General features: G+C 42.4%; 1 protein-coding gene across 2 annotated transcripts in view; it reads left to right on the forward strand.

Moving 5' to 3' along the window:
• The window catches only part of Patj (PATJ crumbs cell polarity complex component), a 307,127-nt gene that overhangs the window by 246,418 nt on the left and 40,117 nt on the right, over positions 1–20,592 (forward strand). For both annotated transcript variants that reach the window (XM_055628777.1, XM_055628778.1), the window contains exons 35-36: positions 12,762–12,845; positions 19,308–19,501. In XM_055628777.1, the coding sequence (XP_055484752.1) occupies positions 12,762–12,845; positions 19,308–19,501 (278 nt within the window). The remainder of the gene's footprint in view (positions 1–12,761; positions 12,846–19,307; positions 19,502–20,592) is intronic.

Consider the following 20,592-nt stretch of genomic DNA (forward strand, 5'->3'; position numbering starts at 1 on the left):
TCAGAGCCCATGACCTCGATAGCCATGGGCTTTTAACCAAGTTTACAGTATTAGGAACTAACCCATCCTATGAGGCAGGCCGTGAATCTGTGAAAAAAACAAAAAAGGAAGGAAGGCAGGGACTGTCTCTGACAGGAACTGATTGGCCTGCTCTTTGGTCTCCTCCCCCTGAGGGAGGAGTAGCCTTACCAGGCCACAGAGGAAGACAATGCAGCCACTCCTGATAGACTAGGATCAGAAGGAAGGAGAGGAGGACTTCCCTATCAGTGGACTTGGGGAGGGGCATGGGTGGAGAAGGGGGAAGGAAGATAGGATTGGGAGGGGTAGAGGGAGGGAGCTACAGGGGGATACAAAGTGAATAAACTGTAATTAATAAAAAGAAAAGGAAGGAAGGAGAAAAATATTAGTCACTCCCATAACTACCGTACCCATAGACAGACTGTAGCGAGCATATTGTAGCTTGTGGTGTTTAGCAGTGGATAAAGCCACTAACGCCTGTCCTCCCCAGCAGCCACCCTAGCACCTCTCGAAGCCCTGTAAGCTAGCCAGCAGGGCAGACATTTTCTGGTGAGTTCCACCATGGCTCTCTGTGCCCAGAAACCAAAGTGTGCAGTGTCCAGCAATAGGATCTTAACATCCAGTTATGCTGTGCAGCCAAGAACAGTGGCCATACTCTGCATTGTTCTGTGTGCCTATGCGGCCTCCCTGACCACTCTCTTGAAGAAGGACCGCTTTCTAGCCTGGCGATGAGATTTTCACTTAGTAACCCAAGCCTTCTAGAAACAGCATTGTCCACCATAAGAATGCCTGCATGTAAACGCTTTGTTTTTTTAAGTTGTATTTTTACAACTTAATGGATTTCCCTAAGACTTTTTCATGTATTCTTAATTATGGGTAATCTGCTTCCTACCCTCTCATCTTCCCCATTCCCTCTGCCATCCCCTGTCCCATCCCACTTTCCACTGAGGCCTCATCCCCTCTCCTCTCTTATGAACCTCGTCTGTCTTCCTGACTTTTACAGACACTCCAAGTGAAGCAATTACACAGTTCTCAAATTTTGGAGCTAGGATCTTCATATGAGGAAATTATGAACTTTCTGGGCCTAGGTGGTCTCACATTGAATAACATTTCCCAGTTCCTTCCATTTTCCCTCTTTAAAAAAAAGTAGATAGTCTTAATTGTAAAAGGCTTTGAACTATCAGATCTTGAATTTTATCATTTCTATTCAAGTTTCAATTTTTCTTTTTTTTTTTTCCACTTGATGCTTGATGTATCTATTTATATGCTAAGAGCTGAATGGAAGGATTTGTACACCTACACATGCGCTTTACCACTAAGCCACAGCATGTCCTAATAATCTAGTTTATTACTAAACATAGATAGACCACCAATTTAATCCATCTCTATTACCCAGTTGTGTAAGGCAGATGCATTATACATTACAAAGACACCAAGGCAGAAGGCCCCAGGAATTTGGACATTATGTGGCAAAGTTTCCTTACTAAGAAGTTAAATGGAGAACATCTTTTGCCACAGCCATATCTATTCTGAAGAAACCCATTTGACCCCCATCATATTCTATTCTCTCACTTATTTATTACTGCTTTGACAGTTTGAAAGTAGGACTACAGTAATTTAAACTCATGGGTGTTTTTAAAGTAAATAGAGTAGAAGCTATTTTACATTGATTGTTTGCTGTCCCCTTCATATGAACTCTGCATAGTCTATCTCACGAGGAGCTGGTTTGCTTTGGCATGTAATCCCCAAAGCCCAGCTCCTTTCATCATTATTGCTTAAGTCATATATTTTTATACAAATCTTTATTTTTAACCTTAGTTTTATTTTAAAGTCAAGCAGAGTTTACAAAAACTCTATGAATCACATTGGAAGAATGTTAACGAATAGAACCCTGGATTCAGGCTGTAAGAATGTGACTGCAGGCAATAATATTATGCAGACTGAATACAATTTCAATAAATAAGGAACAAATGGAACTGTGGGGACTTATAAAATATAATGCGTATACATATATGCACACAATAACAATTAATGAAAAAAAAGAAGCCATGGTTTTGAAGGAAAGTGGAAAGGAAGTTTTGGAGTGAAGAGATCTCAAAATAAAATAAAGAAGTATGATGAACAAAAATATAATGCAAATATTATCCCATTTCCTTCAATAAATCTGTATTTTGGTGTGAACAATATATTCACGTTTATGAATAACAACTTTTTTTATTAAATCAGGCTTGGCACAAGAAGTCAATTTTAGGTAAATAGAAACTTTAGTTTTGAGCTTAAGAGAAAGCTCATCACAATATTAGAGTCTAACGTGTTTGTAAGCTCTCACAGCAGTTCTTGTGGTAACTTTTATGGCTGTGACTTTCATTTCATATATTAATTACTTGGTAAATAGTACAAAAGTTTGTAGCCCCTGAAAGTGTGTGTGTGTGTGTGTGTGTGTGTGTGTGTGTGTGTGTGTGAATGCAACTAACAGTGTAACTAATGGTATCAGTTGCATTCAAACTATTCAGTCTGTGGAACTGGCAAGCAGTGATGATATCAATTTGGCAAATACTATATTTGTTCTACATACTCTGTTGACTTATATAAAAGGAATACATTTAATAAATGCTTGACCTTGAGACTGTTTGGTGGTTTAAAAGTAAGGCATCTGTTGGCTTCGTTTTGACTTCAGTCAGTAATGATCTCACGAGGTACTAGAACTAAGTCCCCTCTTACTCGTTCATGTTTCATTCATCAATGAAGTAATGCCAAGCGCCCTGTATCACAAGAGCAGAGTTTTTGCTGGGATGGCAGGATAAGAAGTTCATGTCATCTTAAGCCTTTTCTGAATTATACCTTTGTTTGCAATCTTTCTGCTTCCTTATTTAGAAGCTGGACCTCACTAAGTTGCCCACTCTGCAGTACAGGCAGGCTATTTTAGCATCTTCCTGCCTCAGCCTCCCAAGTAGCTGGGATTAGAGGCCCTCATCACCAGGGCAGTTTATGCAGTTCATTATTAGTGCTGGAAAGAGAACGCACAGCTACTGGAGAAAGAAGAAACTGAAATTTCCTTGTATCATAATCTTTCTTGAAAAAAGGCAATGAAGGCAAGTGGATCAGGGGGAGAAAAGGTGGTAGTTGTGTTCTAAATATACTGTACATGTGTGAAACACTCAAAAAACTAATAAAATGTTATGTTTCACAAAGAAAAAAAGCAACAGTTTATACAGAGGAATTTCCATGGTAACAGGAAAAGTAGAAATGTTGGCATTTCTCAAAGTCTTGCATATAGACTGTTGACATACCTTCCTCCCTTTAGTTACTATTATGTACCACTGAAACTTAGTTGTCTGTATTTGGGGGCCCTTGTTATTAGTAAACATTTTATTTGAATGTGTGGGGAGAAAGAGGGAATTTTAAAGCTAGGATGACATTAAATGTCATGTGGTTGAATTAAATGTTACACTGTCATTGTTAAGTGTCATAAACAATGAAAATTAAGTAAGCTCCGTGCAGAATGTCAAGAAACCTCACTCCTCAAACTCCCAGTCTGAATCCTCCCACACATTGCTGCGCTTTATTATTTTCCAGATCAAATTCTAATTGAAGTGTGATTGAAAAGCTTTCTTCCTAAAGTACTAGGCTAAAAAGATGGAAACACAGCTCGGTTGTAGAGCACTGGGTTACCTTGTATACATGAGGCCCTGGGTTCACACACACACACACACACACACACACACACACACACACGAGAGAGAGAGACAGAGACAGAGACGAGACTGACTCAAAGAATCTGAGTTTTAAGAAGAATCATTAGAACCGTGTTCTTTGTATTTAAATAGATATGGCTTGAGCTTGCAGTTTTGCTCAAAATGAGATAAACTCTACCAGGTTAACTGAACCTTTTATAGTCAGTTAAGTTTGGTGCTGTGTTTTCAGTGAAGATTTGAATCTAGTTTGTTCGGTGCTGTGTTTTCAGTGAAGATTTGAATCTAGTTTTGGCTCTTACTGACCTCACTTTAGGCTCCCTTGTTGGCTTGGCCCTTCAACTGAGAGCCCAGTGCATTGCAGTGAGTGCTTTCTCGGATTTTTCAGAAATCTGCTGTGAGCTCTTAGCAGTCAGAGCTCAGAACTCTATCAAGTCATCTTCGAAAGCAGCATGGTTGACAGAAGTCCGAGCCATCATTTCTTTCAGAAGAAAGAAATGCCCAGTTAATACACAATATATTTAATACTGCTTTCATTCCTCATGGGTCTTTCTCATTAGGAACAGTTTTTCCCTTAAGGCAGGGTAGCAAGATCTGGTACTTTTTTTTTTTTTTTTTTTTTTTTTTTTTTTTTTTTTTTTTTTTTTTGGAATACTGATAAATGTTTTCCATCTTAAATATAAAATTTAATGTGGAACTTTTCTGTGGTTAAAACATCCCTTAGGAGTTCTCGTGGGAGAGTGTGGTTGGAAGATTTTATGAGTGTGGCAAAGACTGGCTTTCCTTCCAGGGCAATCCAAGCCACTTAAAGCATGCCCAAGGTAGGAAACAAAGCTGTGTAGACACAGACCTTCATAACTACCAACCATGGAGTTCCCAATCAAATTTTTGTCCTAAAATTCTTATTAAAATCTACTGAATATCTACAAGTATTAACTATAAAAATCTCATTCATCTAGAACAGCTTACCCACATGTAGAGCTTTTTAAACTCCTTCAGCCCACAAAAGACATTACTTAATTTTTCTAACACATGGCTTCCTTAAGTGTTATGGGCCTATTGTGACAACGATAAAATTGCCTTTTGCTGAGTGATTGGTGTGTTTATGAGTTACTTTATCTACTTGTTGGCAGCTTGAACAGTAAAGAAAATTTGATTGATGGGCTGTAGTGTGCAGTGACTTTGCTTCTGTCTAAGGTTCTATTATTACATGTTATCAAATTCTTTTCCAGCAATTCAGACTTTAATCCCCTTGGAGGAATTTGGGAATTTTGTGGAGCTCGGTGATAATTAAGTCTCTCTCGTGCTTGGCTCCTTTAAATGGTTCTCTGAGCTAACATAAATTCTCCGGGAATTCATATGGCTTTCACATCCATTTTCTGTTGAATGTTTTGTTTTCGTATTGTTAATGGTTTGCCACGCGAAGGTTGGGTTGAAATAAAATTAAGACAGAGTAACCTTACCCACCTCCTCATTCAGAGTCATCTTGAACTTTTTTTTTTCCCTATCGCCGATGTTTTCTTGATATACACTGAAGAACGCATGTATTGAGTACTTGCTTCTAGTCAGCACCAGGACACAAAGATGATCTGGAAGCAGACCCAGTCCTGAAGAGAAGCATCAGGAAAGGGAGGATGGCGATAAGGTCACATGGCTGTGATGTGCTGATAGATGCAGGGGATGTTATATGGCCTATGAGGGATGAGTCACAGGCAGTATGACTCTTGGTTGATCCAAGGAGAGAACATCATGAAAGGAAGGAGTTACCAGGCAAAACTGAGCGAGACCTTTCAACACTTGAAGCCCTTCATATTTTCCAAACACATATAAATATCTCAATATGCACTTAAGCATCAACTTATCAGCAGGATATAATGTGCCATCAGTTATATTATCCTGCCCTGTAGCAAAGGAAAAAAAGCACCCAGAAACAGCTCTGGAAGGGTAAAGGCAGGAGGGGGGGAGGCAGTAAGAGTTAAAGGAGTTGCTTGTTAGATGGGAGGAAGGGGCAATGCTGGTTGCAGTGTGGAGCTGACCTCCTGCTACTGAGATCAATAGACCATCATCGCCTCATTAGGCCCAAGGCTTCTTTCCTGTCACATGTCATCTTTTCTTCACGCTCTGTAAAATGATCCACTCAAGGTTTTTGCTGTGGAACTGAGGCAACAGCCTTTCCACGGAACTGATCATATGGAAAATCCTAGTCTTTGTAGAAAATACAGTAAACTATTGAAACAGATGAGTCACACAGCAGGAGCCCAGGCTTTCATCTTTCCTGTCAGAAGCTGCAAAGACCTATTCTAGCTGAAGCCTGCACTTGTTCTTCTTCAAGCAGGACCAACTGCTAGGTTGTTCAGCCATTAGGAAGACTGAGTGGCACAGCTGGCAGGTGAGTGGCATCTCTGGTGCATAGGTGTTCGCCCACTAGTAACCAGAGAACTTAGTCTCTTACTTGTGCTTTGTGCTGACACTTGGCAGTCAGCCATATATGAGGATAATACTGTTGCAGTTCCAGGACTTTCCCCTGGTCCATGGCTCATCTCATCATAGCAGGGCTCATCTTTGAACAGAGAAGGCCTAATCCAGAGACCCACCTTCTATTGTTGCCCTCTAAGACATCTTCTCAGACCAAGCCAGTAGATACCCACATGGACATGACCGATAGGCTAATTCCACAATAGATGAATACCAGAAACTGTTGGTATTAAGATCATATGTTGTCTCACAGGTACAACTATGTATGTATGTACGGACATACATACATAGCATATATGTTAATAGAAGACAGACTGTGTGGAAGAAGGAGAGAGTCTAGAGGGAAGGAAAATAGGGAGTAAGATAGGATAATGGAGAGAAGCCAATTACCACGTGTTTTCATGTGGAGCTAGAGGAGAATAAAACAGAGACTATTCAGGGGAAGAGGGACACAAGCAAGAGAGAGGAGCAAACAACACAACTAGTGGGTATGGAAATGTAAAGAAACATTGTCTTGTATAGTGACTAAAAAGATTTGAAGAAGTTGTTAGTCTGAGGATACCAGGTAGAACAACCTTCATTACCTGCGCAAACGGGAAATGGGGCCAGGAGGGCAGCCAATGAGACAAGAAGCCACCATGTTCTTACGTAAATTAATACAAGTCAGCTCCACATTATGGCCCATTGTTTTCATCTAATCATACTTTTCCAAAGGCCAAAAAAAAAAAAAAAAAAAAAAACACTTTACTATAAGGTTGTTAAGTAGAACCTTGAAATGCCCTGATCCAGCATCGTCTTTCCTCTACTTGCCTACCCTGAAGTTCCAAATAAAAAACAAAAACAAAATCCACCTTCTTTTCAATTCAGTAATCTCTGTGATCCATTGACTTTGAGGCATTTGGGTAAAAACCCAAGGGTGTTTGAGAAACCTCCACACTGATTTCCATGGAGATTTTGGCTAGTTTACAGTCCCATGAGCAGTGTAGAAGATTCCTTCTTTTCGTTTCATCGCCATCATTTTTGGTGCTTTCTTGACAACTACCATTTTAACTGGGATGAGATGGAATCACAGTATCGTTTTGGTTGGCATTTCTCCTATGTCTAATGGGGTTGAATATTTTTCATGTTTAATGGTCATTTGTATTTCCTCCTTTGAGAATTGTCCAGTCATTCATGAGCCCATTTTATTGATTTGGTTGTTCGTTTTCTTGTTGCTCTATGAGGTTGTTCCTTTGCTTTTCAGCACTTTGTATATTCTAGATATTAGCCTCTTTCAAGCACATGGCTGGCAAAGATTTTTCTCCCATTCTTTTTTTTTTTTTTCCAGAGCTGAGGACCGAACCCAGGGCCTTGCCCTTGCTAGGCAAGCGCTCTACCACTGAGCTAAATCCCCAACCCCCTTTTCTCCCATTCTTGTAGGCTAATTCTTCACTCATTTAGTGTTTGCTTTGCCTTGTAGAAGCTTTCAGTTCTGTGAGATGCTGCTCACTGATTTTTGCATTTATGTCCATGCAAGAAATTTATTTTCCTGTGTAGGCATCCCTTGCCCAATGCCTGTTAGCAGGTAGTATTTCCCTTCCCCCCTACCAGTGTCAAGCTTTATGTCTACACTAAAGTCTTTGGTCCATTTGAGCTGATTTTTGTACAGATGAAAAATAAAGATCTGGTTTCTTCCTGTACACATCCATTTTTCTCAGCACCGCTTTTTAAAGAGGCCTGGGCAACTTTATAGAATGAGAAGTTAATGGCTCTTTGCCTCCCTTTTGAATATGAAGACACCATCTGGGCTCCCTTGAGCCTGCCTGCACAACCGTGGTCCACATGACCCTTGGTGTGATTTCGTAGTGTTTTGAGATCACCTCAGGCCACCTGCTCAGTCTGTCTTCTCAAACTCATTCCCCAGAAGCAGAATAAAAAGTCTTGGCAATAAATATATCCCCTGGATGTAGACATTTCATTAGTCAGAGTTAAAGTCCATTGCTGCTGCAGGATCTGAAATGCAGACAGGTCAAGGCACCTTTGCCCACCTCTTGGAGCTGCCTGTAATTGTTACAGTGAAGAGTGTTTTCAGAACTGTATCATAATGAAATTCAAGTGCCCTAAGGTGCTTTGTGTTGATTATAGACTTAAAACATTGTTGCTTCTCTTCCTTAAGAACTTGTATTGGATTTATTTATTTATTTTTAAGGAAAGTAGGTTTAAGCCTGGCATGGTGGCACACATTTTTAAAACCAGGGTGCAGTAATTCAGTGCAGTGAATTCAAGGCCAGCATGGGCTACTGAATGAGACTTTGTATCACAAAAATAAAGCCTGGGCATGGTGGCTCATACCTTGAATCCCAGCACTCAAAACAGAGGTAAAGGCAAGATCTCTGTAAGTACAGGGCAAAATGAGTTCCAGGCCAGATAGTGAGAGTTGTACAAGAAGGAAGGGAGGGAGAGAGGAAGGAAGGAAGGAAGGAAGGAAGGAAGGAAGGAAGGAAGGAAGGAAGGAAGGAAGGAAGGAAGGAAGGGAGGGAGGGAGGGAGGGAGGGAGGAAGGGGAGGGAGGGAGGGAGGGAGGGGGAGAAGGAAGGGAGGGAGGGAGGAAGGAAGGAAGGGAAAGAGAGGGAGAAGGAAGGAAGGAAGGAAGGAAGGGAAAGAGAGGGAGAAGGAAGGAAAGAAGGAAAGAAGGAAAAGGAGGAGGGGGAGAGAAGTAAGGAGGTGGGGTGGGGAACAGAGGGAAGAGGTAAAGGAGGTAGGAAATTGCTTACATACATTTCCTCTCTTCTTTTCTTTTTGTGAGTTTAATGCCAAAGGCTCCTTGGGTCTAAGGCAACATTTAACTCAGCCCTTTTGGAGGTTTAGGAGCTCTGTGTTCATAACAAAACGCATCAAAACTGATAAGACCCTTGCCAATTCTCTCAGTCCACCCAAAACCCCCACTTGCTGAGGCTTTTGTGATTTCTACAAGTCCAAATGTCTTGCATCTTACAGACCTGTGCTTACTACAGAAGTATGGCTGAGATTCTTCCTTTTTTAGTGTATTTTTTAAAGATTTTTTTGTTTGTTTAGTTAGTTAGTTAGTTAGTTAGTTAGTTAGTTAGTTAGTTAGTTAGTTAGTTAGTTAGTTAGTGATTATGTATACAGTGTTCTGCCTACATGTATGCCTGCAGGAGGGCACCAGATCTCATTTTAGATGGTTGTGAGCCACCATGTGGTTGCTGGGAGTTGAATTCAGGACCTTTAGGAAGGGCAGCCAGTGCGCTTAACCTCTCTGAGCCATCTCTCCAGCAATTCTTCCTTTTTTAAATTTCATGTTGTGTGCATAGGTGTTTTGCCTACATGGATGTTTGTATACCATGTACAAGCCTAGTACATAAAGAGTCCAGATGAGGGTATCAGATCCCCTTAAACTGGAGCCATAGGTGGTTATTAGCTGCCAGGTGGGTACTGAGAATGGAATCTGGGTCCTCTGGAAGAACAGCCAGTGCTCTTAACCACTGATCCATATCCCCAGATCCCTGAGATTTTTTTTTTCCTGCCTGGATTTTGCCCTAGAATGTCTGCCTTGTTGTTATCTACAGGATCTTAACCCACATGTGTATGCCTTAGACAGAGGATGGAGGATTCTGGGCAGCTCAGGGGGTAGATCCTGATTGTGGGACCTGGAGACAAAGCCTCTTACCTCTCCCTGCAGTCCCCCCCCCCCCAAGACAGCATCATGGTCCACTTGACGCAGTCTGTTAATGCCCTTCAGTTTCTCAAACACAAAAAGATATTCCATAAATTCTAATAGCCTCCATTTCTACTGTAGGTTCCCTGAGACCAGGAATTTAAAGGCTTGAAGTAGAGAAATAATGTGAACAAACTAAGTTTAAGAACTTCAGAATAGTCTTACCAAATGTGTAATCACTGAGTTTGTGTTTTTCACTGGACTGTGGGGCTTGGAGTCCAGGTGGGAGACATCTTCTGTTTCTCTGTCATGACGTCTGAGGTGTCGTGTGAATACTTCAAATGGATGTTAATTTTCATGGTGATTAAAAAGGTGAAATTATTCAAGGTGAAATAAATAACTTTAACAGACCTATACTCCCAAGTTAAATAGAAGCAGTAATTAAAAATATTTCAACTGAAATTTCTCAGGGCCAGATGAGTTGAATGTAGAATTCTACCAGACTTAAAGTGAATTCAAGGACAGCATGGGCTACTGAATGAGACTTTGTATCACAAAAATAAAGAAAAGAAAAGAGAAGAGAAGAGAAAAGAAAAATGAAATTATGAAGATGTCAGGTAAATGGATGGAGCTAGAAATACTCATTCTGAATGAAGTAAACCACACCCAAAAAGACAAGTATTGTATGTTTTCTTTTATATGTGAATATAATTTTAAGCTTTAGTTATATTTCAGAATGTAGCTTTCTGATATATTTCTGATATCTAGCTAGATATCAGAATAACCTCAGAGGTTATTCTAACCACAGAGGTTAGTTAGCTAGTAAGAGACTAGAGAAAAGAAAAGGATTTTCTAAGAAAGGGGAAATAGAATATAGTGTTATAAAGAGATAAGGAGGAAACTAAAATAGGATTAAATGAAGAGGTGAATGTAAGAACAGGGTAAAGGAGGGAACAGGGGAGGAACAACTAACATGAAAGGAAGGGAGTTTAGGCTTTTTGAGACAGGGTCTCACTACATAACCCTCACTGGCCTGGAAATGGCTCTGTAGGATTCAGACTTACAGAGATCTGCTTGCCTCTGCCTCTCAAGTACTGGGATTAAAGATGTGGAATACCATGCCTGATCCTATGAAAGGAATTTAAATAAAGTCATTATATAATGAGAGGAATAATGCCCCAACTGGATACTTTATACCATCAAGTAAAATCTCCAGTGCCAGGAACGGATTGTATCTTGTTGAATTAACCAGAATGGTCCTATAGACCACCGCCACTGAACATCTCAGGCTATTCCCAAAGCTATTGCTTACCCTCCACAACCAAACAATAAGGTCCTATTGCTGAAATCGTCAAACATGAAGCAATCAAGCTGGTGCCCAACTAGAAGTTCACCCTACTGACTAGTGTTTGTGGCGATAGAAAGTACTTTACATACTACTGGAAGAGAAAAATTAATCATCACTGTCACCAGCTACAAACCTGAGGTCTACAGCAGTGACTCACCTGCAAGATATACTGGTACAATACTGGCACAAATGTTGTGGTAGTAGTCAGCTCCTTTTTATTAGATTTAAGGACCAGTCTATGAAATGGAACCTTCCTGACACTCTTAAAGCTGTCAAGAACATGGGAGTGGATAGATGTACAGAGAGTAAGAGACTTTAAAACACTCAGTCCTAAATAGGATGTCTCCATCAGAACTCTCTCCTCGAGGCTTGGAGATCTATGTGAAGGAGGAGATGGAAAGGTTTTAAGAACCTGAAGTGGTAGATGACTCCAAGGAAAGAGTGTCTTCCAGACCTAACAGGGCTAATCTTCCAGAAATAACCAGTCTCATGCACATATGAACTCACAGAAACTACAACAGCGTACACAAGACCTGCACAAGTTCAAAACAGACAAAATATCAGCATGAAAAAGGGCAGTAGACACCTAACCAAGGAGTTGTTTGCATTTGATAGCTGCTGGGAAGGGATAAGTATTTCTCTCCGGTGGGGTGACACCGGGGCTGACATCCACATTCCAAGGCAGGCCCCATTCTCAGGAAGAGCTGGGCAGCACAGAACAGACTCCGTGCTGTCGAGCTTGCTTGGTTTTTGTTGTGTTTTTGTTTGGTTTTAGTATTTTTTGTCTTTAATGATTTTTATTTTGGGTTTTTTTTTTGGGGGGGGGGGTTGGAGAAAAATAACAGGAAATGAGGTGAGTAAGGAGGTAGGGAAGACCTGAGAGGAGTTGAGAGAGAGGGAAAATATAACCAAAATATATGAAAAACAATCAGATAAAAAATAAAGGGAAGGAAACAAAAAATGAGAGTATTACTATGAAGAAATGCAAATTATTTTTAATTAATTAATGAAGATACGTTTTTCAACCAAAGGTTATCTGCCATAGATCGTGTCCTACATTTTTGGCCTAGCATGTTAAGTTCAAAAAAGTTCCCAGTGCCCAGCCGACTTGTGCTTTGGTTTCTGAGTGCTCCCTCCGATCCCCTGCTTTGTCCTTCAGCACTAGCTCATTTCACTACGTTCTTTTCTTTCATTGCATAAGTAATGAGGCCTGACTGAACCCTTGAGCTCTAATAAATACCTGAAACCATGTTTAAAATTACCAGTAAAAAGTAAATGATGCAGGGTTCACCTCACGTCTGAACACAGCAGCAGTGTGAAAACATGAGTGACGTTTCACAAGGAATCTGAAGCAAATCCTGTCCTAAAGGCGTGAAATAATCATCTTTGGGAAGCATAACTATACTTCTAAAGCCTACAACCGTGCTTCTTACTTACATTTACATCAAGCAAAGTAAACATCATTAGCAAATTGCCAATTGTGGGTTACTGCCCATTATCTGGATGCTAGCTTAAGATTGTTTCTGGTTGTTGAGAATTAATGGAATTTTTGCTTTGTTTTGTTTGCTTTATAGGATGCTATAGTTATCCACGAAGTCTATGAAGAAGGCGCAGCAGCCAGAGATGGAAGACTGTGGGCTGGGGACCAGATATTAGAGGTACCTGATCCTGAACTGCACATTTTAACACTGCATGATTGACGTTGGTCCATAAGGGCAAATTGTCTACCTTTTATTCGACTATTCCCTCAGTGATTTTTCTCCTGTGGAACAAAGCATATGTCATATCCTCCTCTTTTTCAGTGTTCATTGAACAACTCACTGGTTTATAATCATGACACTGTTTACCTATCTCAGAGAAAATATTTTTTAGTGGAAAAAAAAAGTACCACTTATAGTTCTATCATATTATTGTCAGACAGGATATATTCTATTGCAGCTTGATTTTTTTTTTTTTTTAGTCTGTGTTATTGCTTACCAAATCCCCTGCTGGAGAGATGGCTCAGCTATTAAAGACTAGGCTCACAACCATAAATATAAGAGTTCAGTTCCCAGCACCCATGGCTGTCTCTCCATACACCGCACACACGGACTACCACTATATAGAAAAACAACCCTTATAAATAGATGATAGATAGATAGATAGATAGATAGATAGATAGATAGATAGATAGATAGATAGATATACCCCTGCCTTTTATCTTGAAAGGCAGAAGTGAGCCACCAGGGGGAGAGATAAAATTCTGTGGTATCATTCCCTGGCACCCCTGCATCTACTTCTTAATCATTGCCTTACAGAAGTTAGCCACCACACCAGTAAGAAACATTTTTTTAAAGTGCTGGGCACGTGGCCTAGTGGAAGAGGGCTTGGATTCAATTCTCAATACCGTCTTTAAAAATCACTATCTCTCTTTATCCTGCGGCTCTAGCTTTCTTCTGTAAGCACATTGTCTGCTCATGAGGGTCCTCTGTGTTCTGCAAGCTGGTCTGCCATAGCTTTAATGATACCTGTTCCTAATTTCATTATACCTGCTCATCCAATTATTCATTGACACACGGAGTACATGAAGAAAAGCCACTTAAGAAAAGGGCTTAGCTGCCTTGCAGCTCCAGAAGATACAGCCTGTGGCCAGAAGCATAGTGGTATAAGTGATGGCTGATCATCCTGCATCCAGACTTAGGAAGCAGAGAGCGCTGTGCTCGGCTCACTTTCTCCTCCCTGCTGAATCTGGGACCTGTGGAGTGCCGCTGCCCACATTAGAGTAGGGCTTCCTACTTCATCCTGTGTCCACAAGCCCATCCCGAGGCCCGTCCCATGGTTCTAGACCCTGTCAAACCAACAGCCAGCGCTGAACTTACAGTACCCTAAACTCAAAATTAGGATAAGCCAGATTTTGTTCCCAAAGATAACCAAACAATTCTTTTGACATTGATGAACATAGACTGTCTTCTTCCTGGTGGGTCTTTTTACGCCACTCCCTTCTCTTGCCCTATGTTATTGTCATTATATCCTGTTTAAGTGGGATCAGAGAGTTAATTCCTGACTTTCCCCGAGAACTAAAATAAGGAGTAAGCAAACTCTAGTGTGGCAATGCTCATCCACTTCCCACATGCCCATCCTACTGATGTGATGTATCATGTGATGTGGGGCCTCCCAGAGCCCTTCTCAGATAGGAGACCCGTCCTCCTGCCCCAAGCTCGGTAAGCAATGATGTGAATAACGCCTGCTTTTCTAAGGAACTTGAGTGATGCGTCAGGCCACAGTGCACTGTTTGTCTCATAATGCTGCCTCTTGATCAGCCGGGCCGTGGAAACCAGGCTAAGGTCACTCTGATCTGAGCAGGTTCCTTATTGCCAGAGTTTGGTAGAGATTGCCTTAGTAATGTTAGAGTTCATTATTTGTATTTGCTGAGGCCTTTGAAATGGCTTACAAAGTTCACCCTCAGTCCATGAGGTTACCTTGTGTTTTAACTAACAGAAGTGGTCTTGTGTGCCATCTGTTGGACCACAGGAAAATAATCAGCTCAGCCCACATTTCGTAGAGACACTGCTTTCCCTTTATTCTGTGGGTTTATTCACTAACAGTGCAAAAGCCTTTAGTGGCCTGTAGGAATATTGAGGCATCCTGCACAGAGGAAAGCCGTTCTGGCAGCATCTCCTTCAGCCCACCCAAGTCAGGTGAAGGGGCCAGATACAGGGGCACATGGTGACCTTCCTGGGGTACATAGGGCTGTGTCAGAACAAGGGGTGGCAGTCACACATCAGGAGTTCTTCTGCTCTTGCCTCTGCCTGGCCATGTGGGGGCTGGTCTCCCCTTTGTTCAGCCCACTGCCAAGATGTGGCCTGGAGGGAGTGGCTAACTTTGAGTCCAAAGCTACTGCCCCTGAGTTTCTTCTTTGTGGAAATTCATTAATCAATGTCAGTTAGTTAACTCTTTGTGGTAGATCCTCTAATGACCTGTTCATAGGCTAACTTACAAGGCTGTGTGGTAAAAGGACGAGAGGGGAAAGATTGTCTGGGTTAGGAACTGGAGAGGTGAGTCAGTGGGCAAACCGCTGGCTGTGTAAGAGTGAGGCCTGGAGTTTAGCTCCTCACCTCCCAAAGGTGGGCATGGCCTGCAGTACGAGCCCTTGAGATGTGGAGACAGAGGGTCCCCATAGCAAGCTGGTTACTGAGACTAGCCAAATTGGCAAGCTCTGGGTTCAAGTGAGAGAGCCTGCCTCAATATATGCAGTAGAGAAAGAAAAATAGAAGAAGATACTCAGTGTTACCCGTCTTCACGTATATGTGCAGCGCACGCGCGCGCACACACACACACCCCCACACCTGCACACCTATATGGAAAGGAAAAAAGCCTGGGTCAAATGTTGACTGTTCCTCAACCTGTTAGCTGTGTGACTTTGGTAAAGTTCCTTGGCCTCTCCATGCCTTGTTTTCTTCATCTGTAAATGGTAATAATAGCAGTAGCTATTTCAGAGAGTTGTTGTCAGCAGTAAATGGGTAAATATCCATAACAATAATAACAGAAACAACACAATGCCAAGACAAAATAGATACTCAGCTATAGACAAAAAAAAACACACTGGAGGAAAAACGGTGTCTTGTAAAAAACTGGATCTTCACTCGATCCTTTTCTCACCATATCTAAAATATGAGTTCAAAATCCATCAGATACCATTGTGTTGGTTTGAGTGAGAATGGCCCCGTGGGCTCATATATTTGAATGCTTGGTCCCTAGTTGGTAGAACTGTTTGGGAAGGACTAGGAGGTGTGGCCTTGCTGGAGGGAGTGTATCAAAAGCTCATGCCATTTCCAGTTAGCCTTCTCTGTCTGCCTCCCGCTTGTGGAGTAGATGAACGCTCTCAGCTACTCTACCAAGCCTGCCTGCCTGCTGCCACACTTCCAGACACGATGACTGTGGACTGCCTAAAACTGTCAGCCAATATGCTCATCCTTTTATGAGTTACCCTGGTCATTGTATTCTGTCACAGCACTCGAAAAGTAACTAAGATATAGGTTGGGATCAAGGAAAGGGCTATCATTGCTGTGATAGGCCTGACCATGCTGGGTTTTGGAAGACTTTGGGCTACACCATGCTCCCTACCATGATCATGGACTTTAGTTCTCTGGAACGGTGAGCCCCAGTAAATGCTTTCTTCTATGAGTTGCCTTGGTCATGCCTTATCATACCAATAGGAAAGTAACCAAGACAATCATAATTCAAGATCTTAAACCAGTAGGGAAAAGAGAAGAAACAACAGAGGAATAGGCATAGGCAATGACTTTATAAGATTCCACTGACAGGCTGGAGAGATGGCTCAGAGTTGAAGAATACTCGCTGCTCTTCCAAAGGTCCTGAGTTCAGTTCCCAGCAACCACATGGTGGCATGTAACCATCTCTAGTAAGATCTGGTTACAGGCAAATGTTGTATAAATAATAAATAAATCTTAAAAAAAAAAAAAGATTCCACTAACTTAGGAAATAAAAGAATAAACTGACACCAGGCAGTTGGGGCTCACATGTTTACTCATAGCACTCAGGAGGCAGAGGCAGATGCAGAAGGATTTCTGAATTTGAGACCAGGCTGGTCTACAGAGCAAATTCCAGGACAGCCAGGGCTACACAAAGAAACTCTGTCTCAGAATGGGGGGTGGGTGGGGGGGTGGAGAACTGACAGAAAGCTTCTGCTTAACAAATGATGAGTGAAGAGAGAACTGACAGAGGGAAAGGAAATCTTTTTTTGCTACTTATATAATAGAGGATTAATACTCAGACTATATAAAGAACTAAAAAAAATTACAAACTAAAAGAACAAGAACTCAAGTGAATAAGTGCACAAATGAATTGAACAAACACATCTCAAAATTGGTAGTACAAATGAGCAACAAATTCATGAAAAAAATGTCCCAACATCTTTAGCTATCAGAAAACTGTAAATCAAAAATATGTAGGTCTGTAATCCCAGCTGCTCGGAGTCTGAGGCAGGAGGGTAGAGCAAGCTCAAAGCAAAAAGATCTGTGATTATAGACTAGCGACAGAGAGGGCACATGAGGCCCTGGAGTCAGCCTCTGGTGTTAAATGGGTACTGGTGGGGCAGGGGCGGGCATTGAGAGTCTCTCCAGTCTGAACAGCTGCTGTGGTGGTTAGAATGCGCTATGGGTTTCATCATTTGGTTCCTACAGCTGTTTGGGGAGGTCGTGAAAACTTTGATAATGCAGCGCCAATCTCACGAGCCTAGACCTCTGAAGGCAGGCTTTGCAGGTTATAGCTCAGCCCTGCTTTGTGATCTGACAAACTGAGCTACAAGCTGCTGCCACCATGGACCCAGCTGTTCCAGAACCTCACTTTCCCTGTCCTGTTGGGCCATTCCCTATGGCCTCCCCTGAGTTTCTTATGTTAGATATTTTGATACAACAGGAAGAGTAACTAATGTAGATATTATTTAAAACAACAACAACAAAAAGCCAACAAACAGCTGGACCAGTGAGATGGCCCAGCAAGTGAGGGAGCTTGGTGACCTGAGTTCTGAGTTCTGGCCCGGGGGCCTGGTGGTGGACGAAGAGAACCAGCTGCTACAGTTGTCCTCCGACCCCCACATTCACACTGTGGCAGGCACTCCCAGAAACTTAAGAGCACTGTGTGACCCAAGTAGACCACTCGTGGGCACATAGCCGGAGATTCTTCTTCAGTAGGCAGGAGAGGTGCCTGCGCATGCATGTTCACTGTGGTACTGCTCTGTTGCTGCTCGCTCACTTGATTGTTGGCTTTGAGGCTGAGTGTTTCTGTGTAACCTAAGTCAGCCACAGATGTATGAGAGTCCTTCTGCCCCAGCTTCCTGAGTATGGTTGTGCAACCCCTTGTCCAGTTTCATGGTACTATTGTTCTCAATAACCAAGTCATAGAATCAGCCTTGGTGCCTATCCGATAAAAAGTGTGGTATACCCACATATACACACAATGGGGTATTACCCTGCCATAAAGAAAAACAGGATCATGCCACTTGCAGGGAAACTGATGAAACTGGGTGGCATTGTGTAAGCAACATAAGCCAGACTCAGTCAAGTATCACATTCTGTCTCGTGTATGACGTCTGGGTGAGAGGAAGTCATGAAAATGGAAGGCGGAACTATTGGAAAAGATGGAGATCAGGAAGAGGGTGGGGACAAGAAAAGGTAATAAAGGGATGAATTTGACCAGAATTCCTTTATGTACATGTGAAGATATTACAAGGATACCCAGTGTTTATACAGTAATACTGATAAAGCTTGGGAAAATCCATAAGGGTTGGCATTACATGCACTATGGAAATATTTTCTTAAAAAATAAGTTGGGCGTGATCTCCATATAATAAAGCCGGAATGTGGGGCTCAGAGGGGTTCTGAGCTACCCAGATCCGTGTGACTCACCAGCAAAGCTGTGGCTTTGCCGATTGTTCCCAGTATCTCGTGTTCTCTGGTGGTGGGCCTCTCTGTGGCCATGCCATCACATTCAAATGAGAAGCCTTCAAGGGCTTCTTTGAAGTTGTTGGAAACACCTGTTCTTTCTTTCCTTCTGGGCCCCTTCTAAAGATGATGTGATCTGAGCAATTAAGAGTGAGGAGCCATCCGGATTTGTAAGGGTGCAAACCCGTAATACCAGTGCTCAGGAGAGAGGGGTGGCAGCTCTCAGAGCGAGGCTACCCTGGTCTGCGTAGCATTTCCAGGACAGCCAGGGCTACATAGTGAGACCCTCTCAAGGCAAAGCAAGCAAGCAAACAAAAAAGGGTAAGGATGGCAGGCCCAACAAGCAAAGAGCCCAAACATACTATTGGGCTGATAACTGTTCTAGCTGTTCCCTTTAAACCTCAATAAGTAAGTAACACACACACACACACACACACACCAGCTCCCCTGACTCCACAGCAAAGTTCACAGCTGTGTAAATATATAACCATGCACACCAGCCCATCTTCTGTTTTCTGTGGGGTGGGGTCTTTATGTGCCATCACAGTCCTGATGGTCATATGGCAAGCTTTGGGAATGCCAGAACTTCCTTGAGATTTCTGACTGGTTGGCTCAAGGAGCACAGGCTGAGACGCCTCTGCTGTAACCTGCCCATCTCAGGATGCCTGTTGTTAACAGGTTAACGGGGTTGATCTGAGGAGCTGCAGCCATGAGGAAGCCATCACAGCCCTGCGGCAGACCCCCCAGAAGGTGCGGCTGGTGGTATACAGAGATGAGGCACAGTACAGAGATGAGGAGAACTTGGAGGTGTTCCTTGTGGGCCTACAGAAGAAGTCTGGCCGAGGACTGGGCCTGAGCATTGTTGGGAAAAGGTAAGAACAGACTATTCAAGTCAGGGACAGCCTTCCCCTTCAATAGATGGGACTGAGGCATCTAACAGTGAGGAAGAAAACCTCCTGTCAAGTAGTGATGGGGTTTCTGAGGTATGTCCTGTTGAGATACAGCTGGCCCCAGCGGACACACCTGATCCCAGCTGGGCTGCTGAGTCTGCACTCGGCTCAGCAGGAAGGATTAGAATGGCCACCAAGGGCAGTATTTGTTGGTTTCTCTCACACATGAGGGTGCAGAGCAACTGCGCATACAGAACCGAGCTGCTTTCCGTTTACCTGGGAACATCCCAGGCAGAGAATGGTGGTTCTGTTGTGTTATTCGCTGAGACAGGGTCTCACTATGTAGCCTAGGCTAATCTCAAATTCACAGCAGTCCTGTGTCAGCTGCGATGACTGCTGTGCCCCACCATACACAATGCTTCCTTTACTCTCAGGTGATAGATGGATGAGTGATCCCAAGTCGCCATCTGGATTGCAGGTACAGTTCGAAAGAACAGTTATGCTCCTTAGCATGAAACCTTCCATTATAAAGGATTAGATGTATTTCTTAAGTTGAGATATTTATTGCACATTTTTTGCAGTAACTAAGAAATAGAAAAAAAAAAAAAAAAACAATACCTCATCAATAGGTCTCCAATTGTCAGAGCATAGTCTAAGATGGAATAGAGCATGGGGATTCTGAGTGTTTGTGAGAAAACTCCAAGAAAACAAGAATCTTGTGACCCTGGTTTCTTCAAAACACCGAATTATTCTTGGAATGTGTTTGTGCTCCTCGTATGTGTAGAGGAAAGAAGTGAGTTTACTTCACCTGTAGTTATTCACATGCCTCAATGGAAAACTATGTGCAGCTTGTCCTTACTCACGTGAGTCCTCCTAAGCCACAGAGCACACTTGCCTGATGCTCTGAGAACAGTTGGCTGTAAGCGAGCTCATGCAGCATCACAGAATAGTATACGCCGTAATAGTATACGTGCTGCAGGGGCTCATGAAGGTCGGTAGAACAGGGAGATAGCCCAATTCCAGACCACATAGGTAGCATATGTGTGACCTGTCTTCAGCTTGGAGCATATCTT

The sequence above is a fragment of the Psammomys obesus genome, unplaced genomic scaffold, assembly GCF_907164565.1.
Source record: "Psammomys obesus unplaced genomic scaffold, mPsaObe1.curated_primary_1811, whole genome shotgun sequence".
Lineage (NCBI taxonomy): Eukaryota > Metazoa > Chordata > Mammalia > Rodentia > Muridae > Psammomys > Psammomys obesus.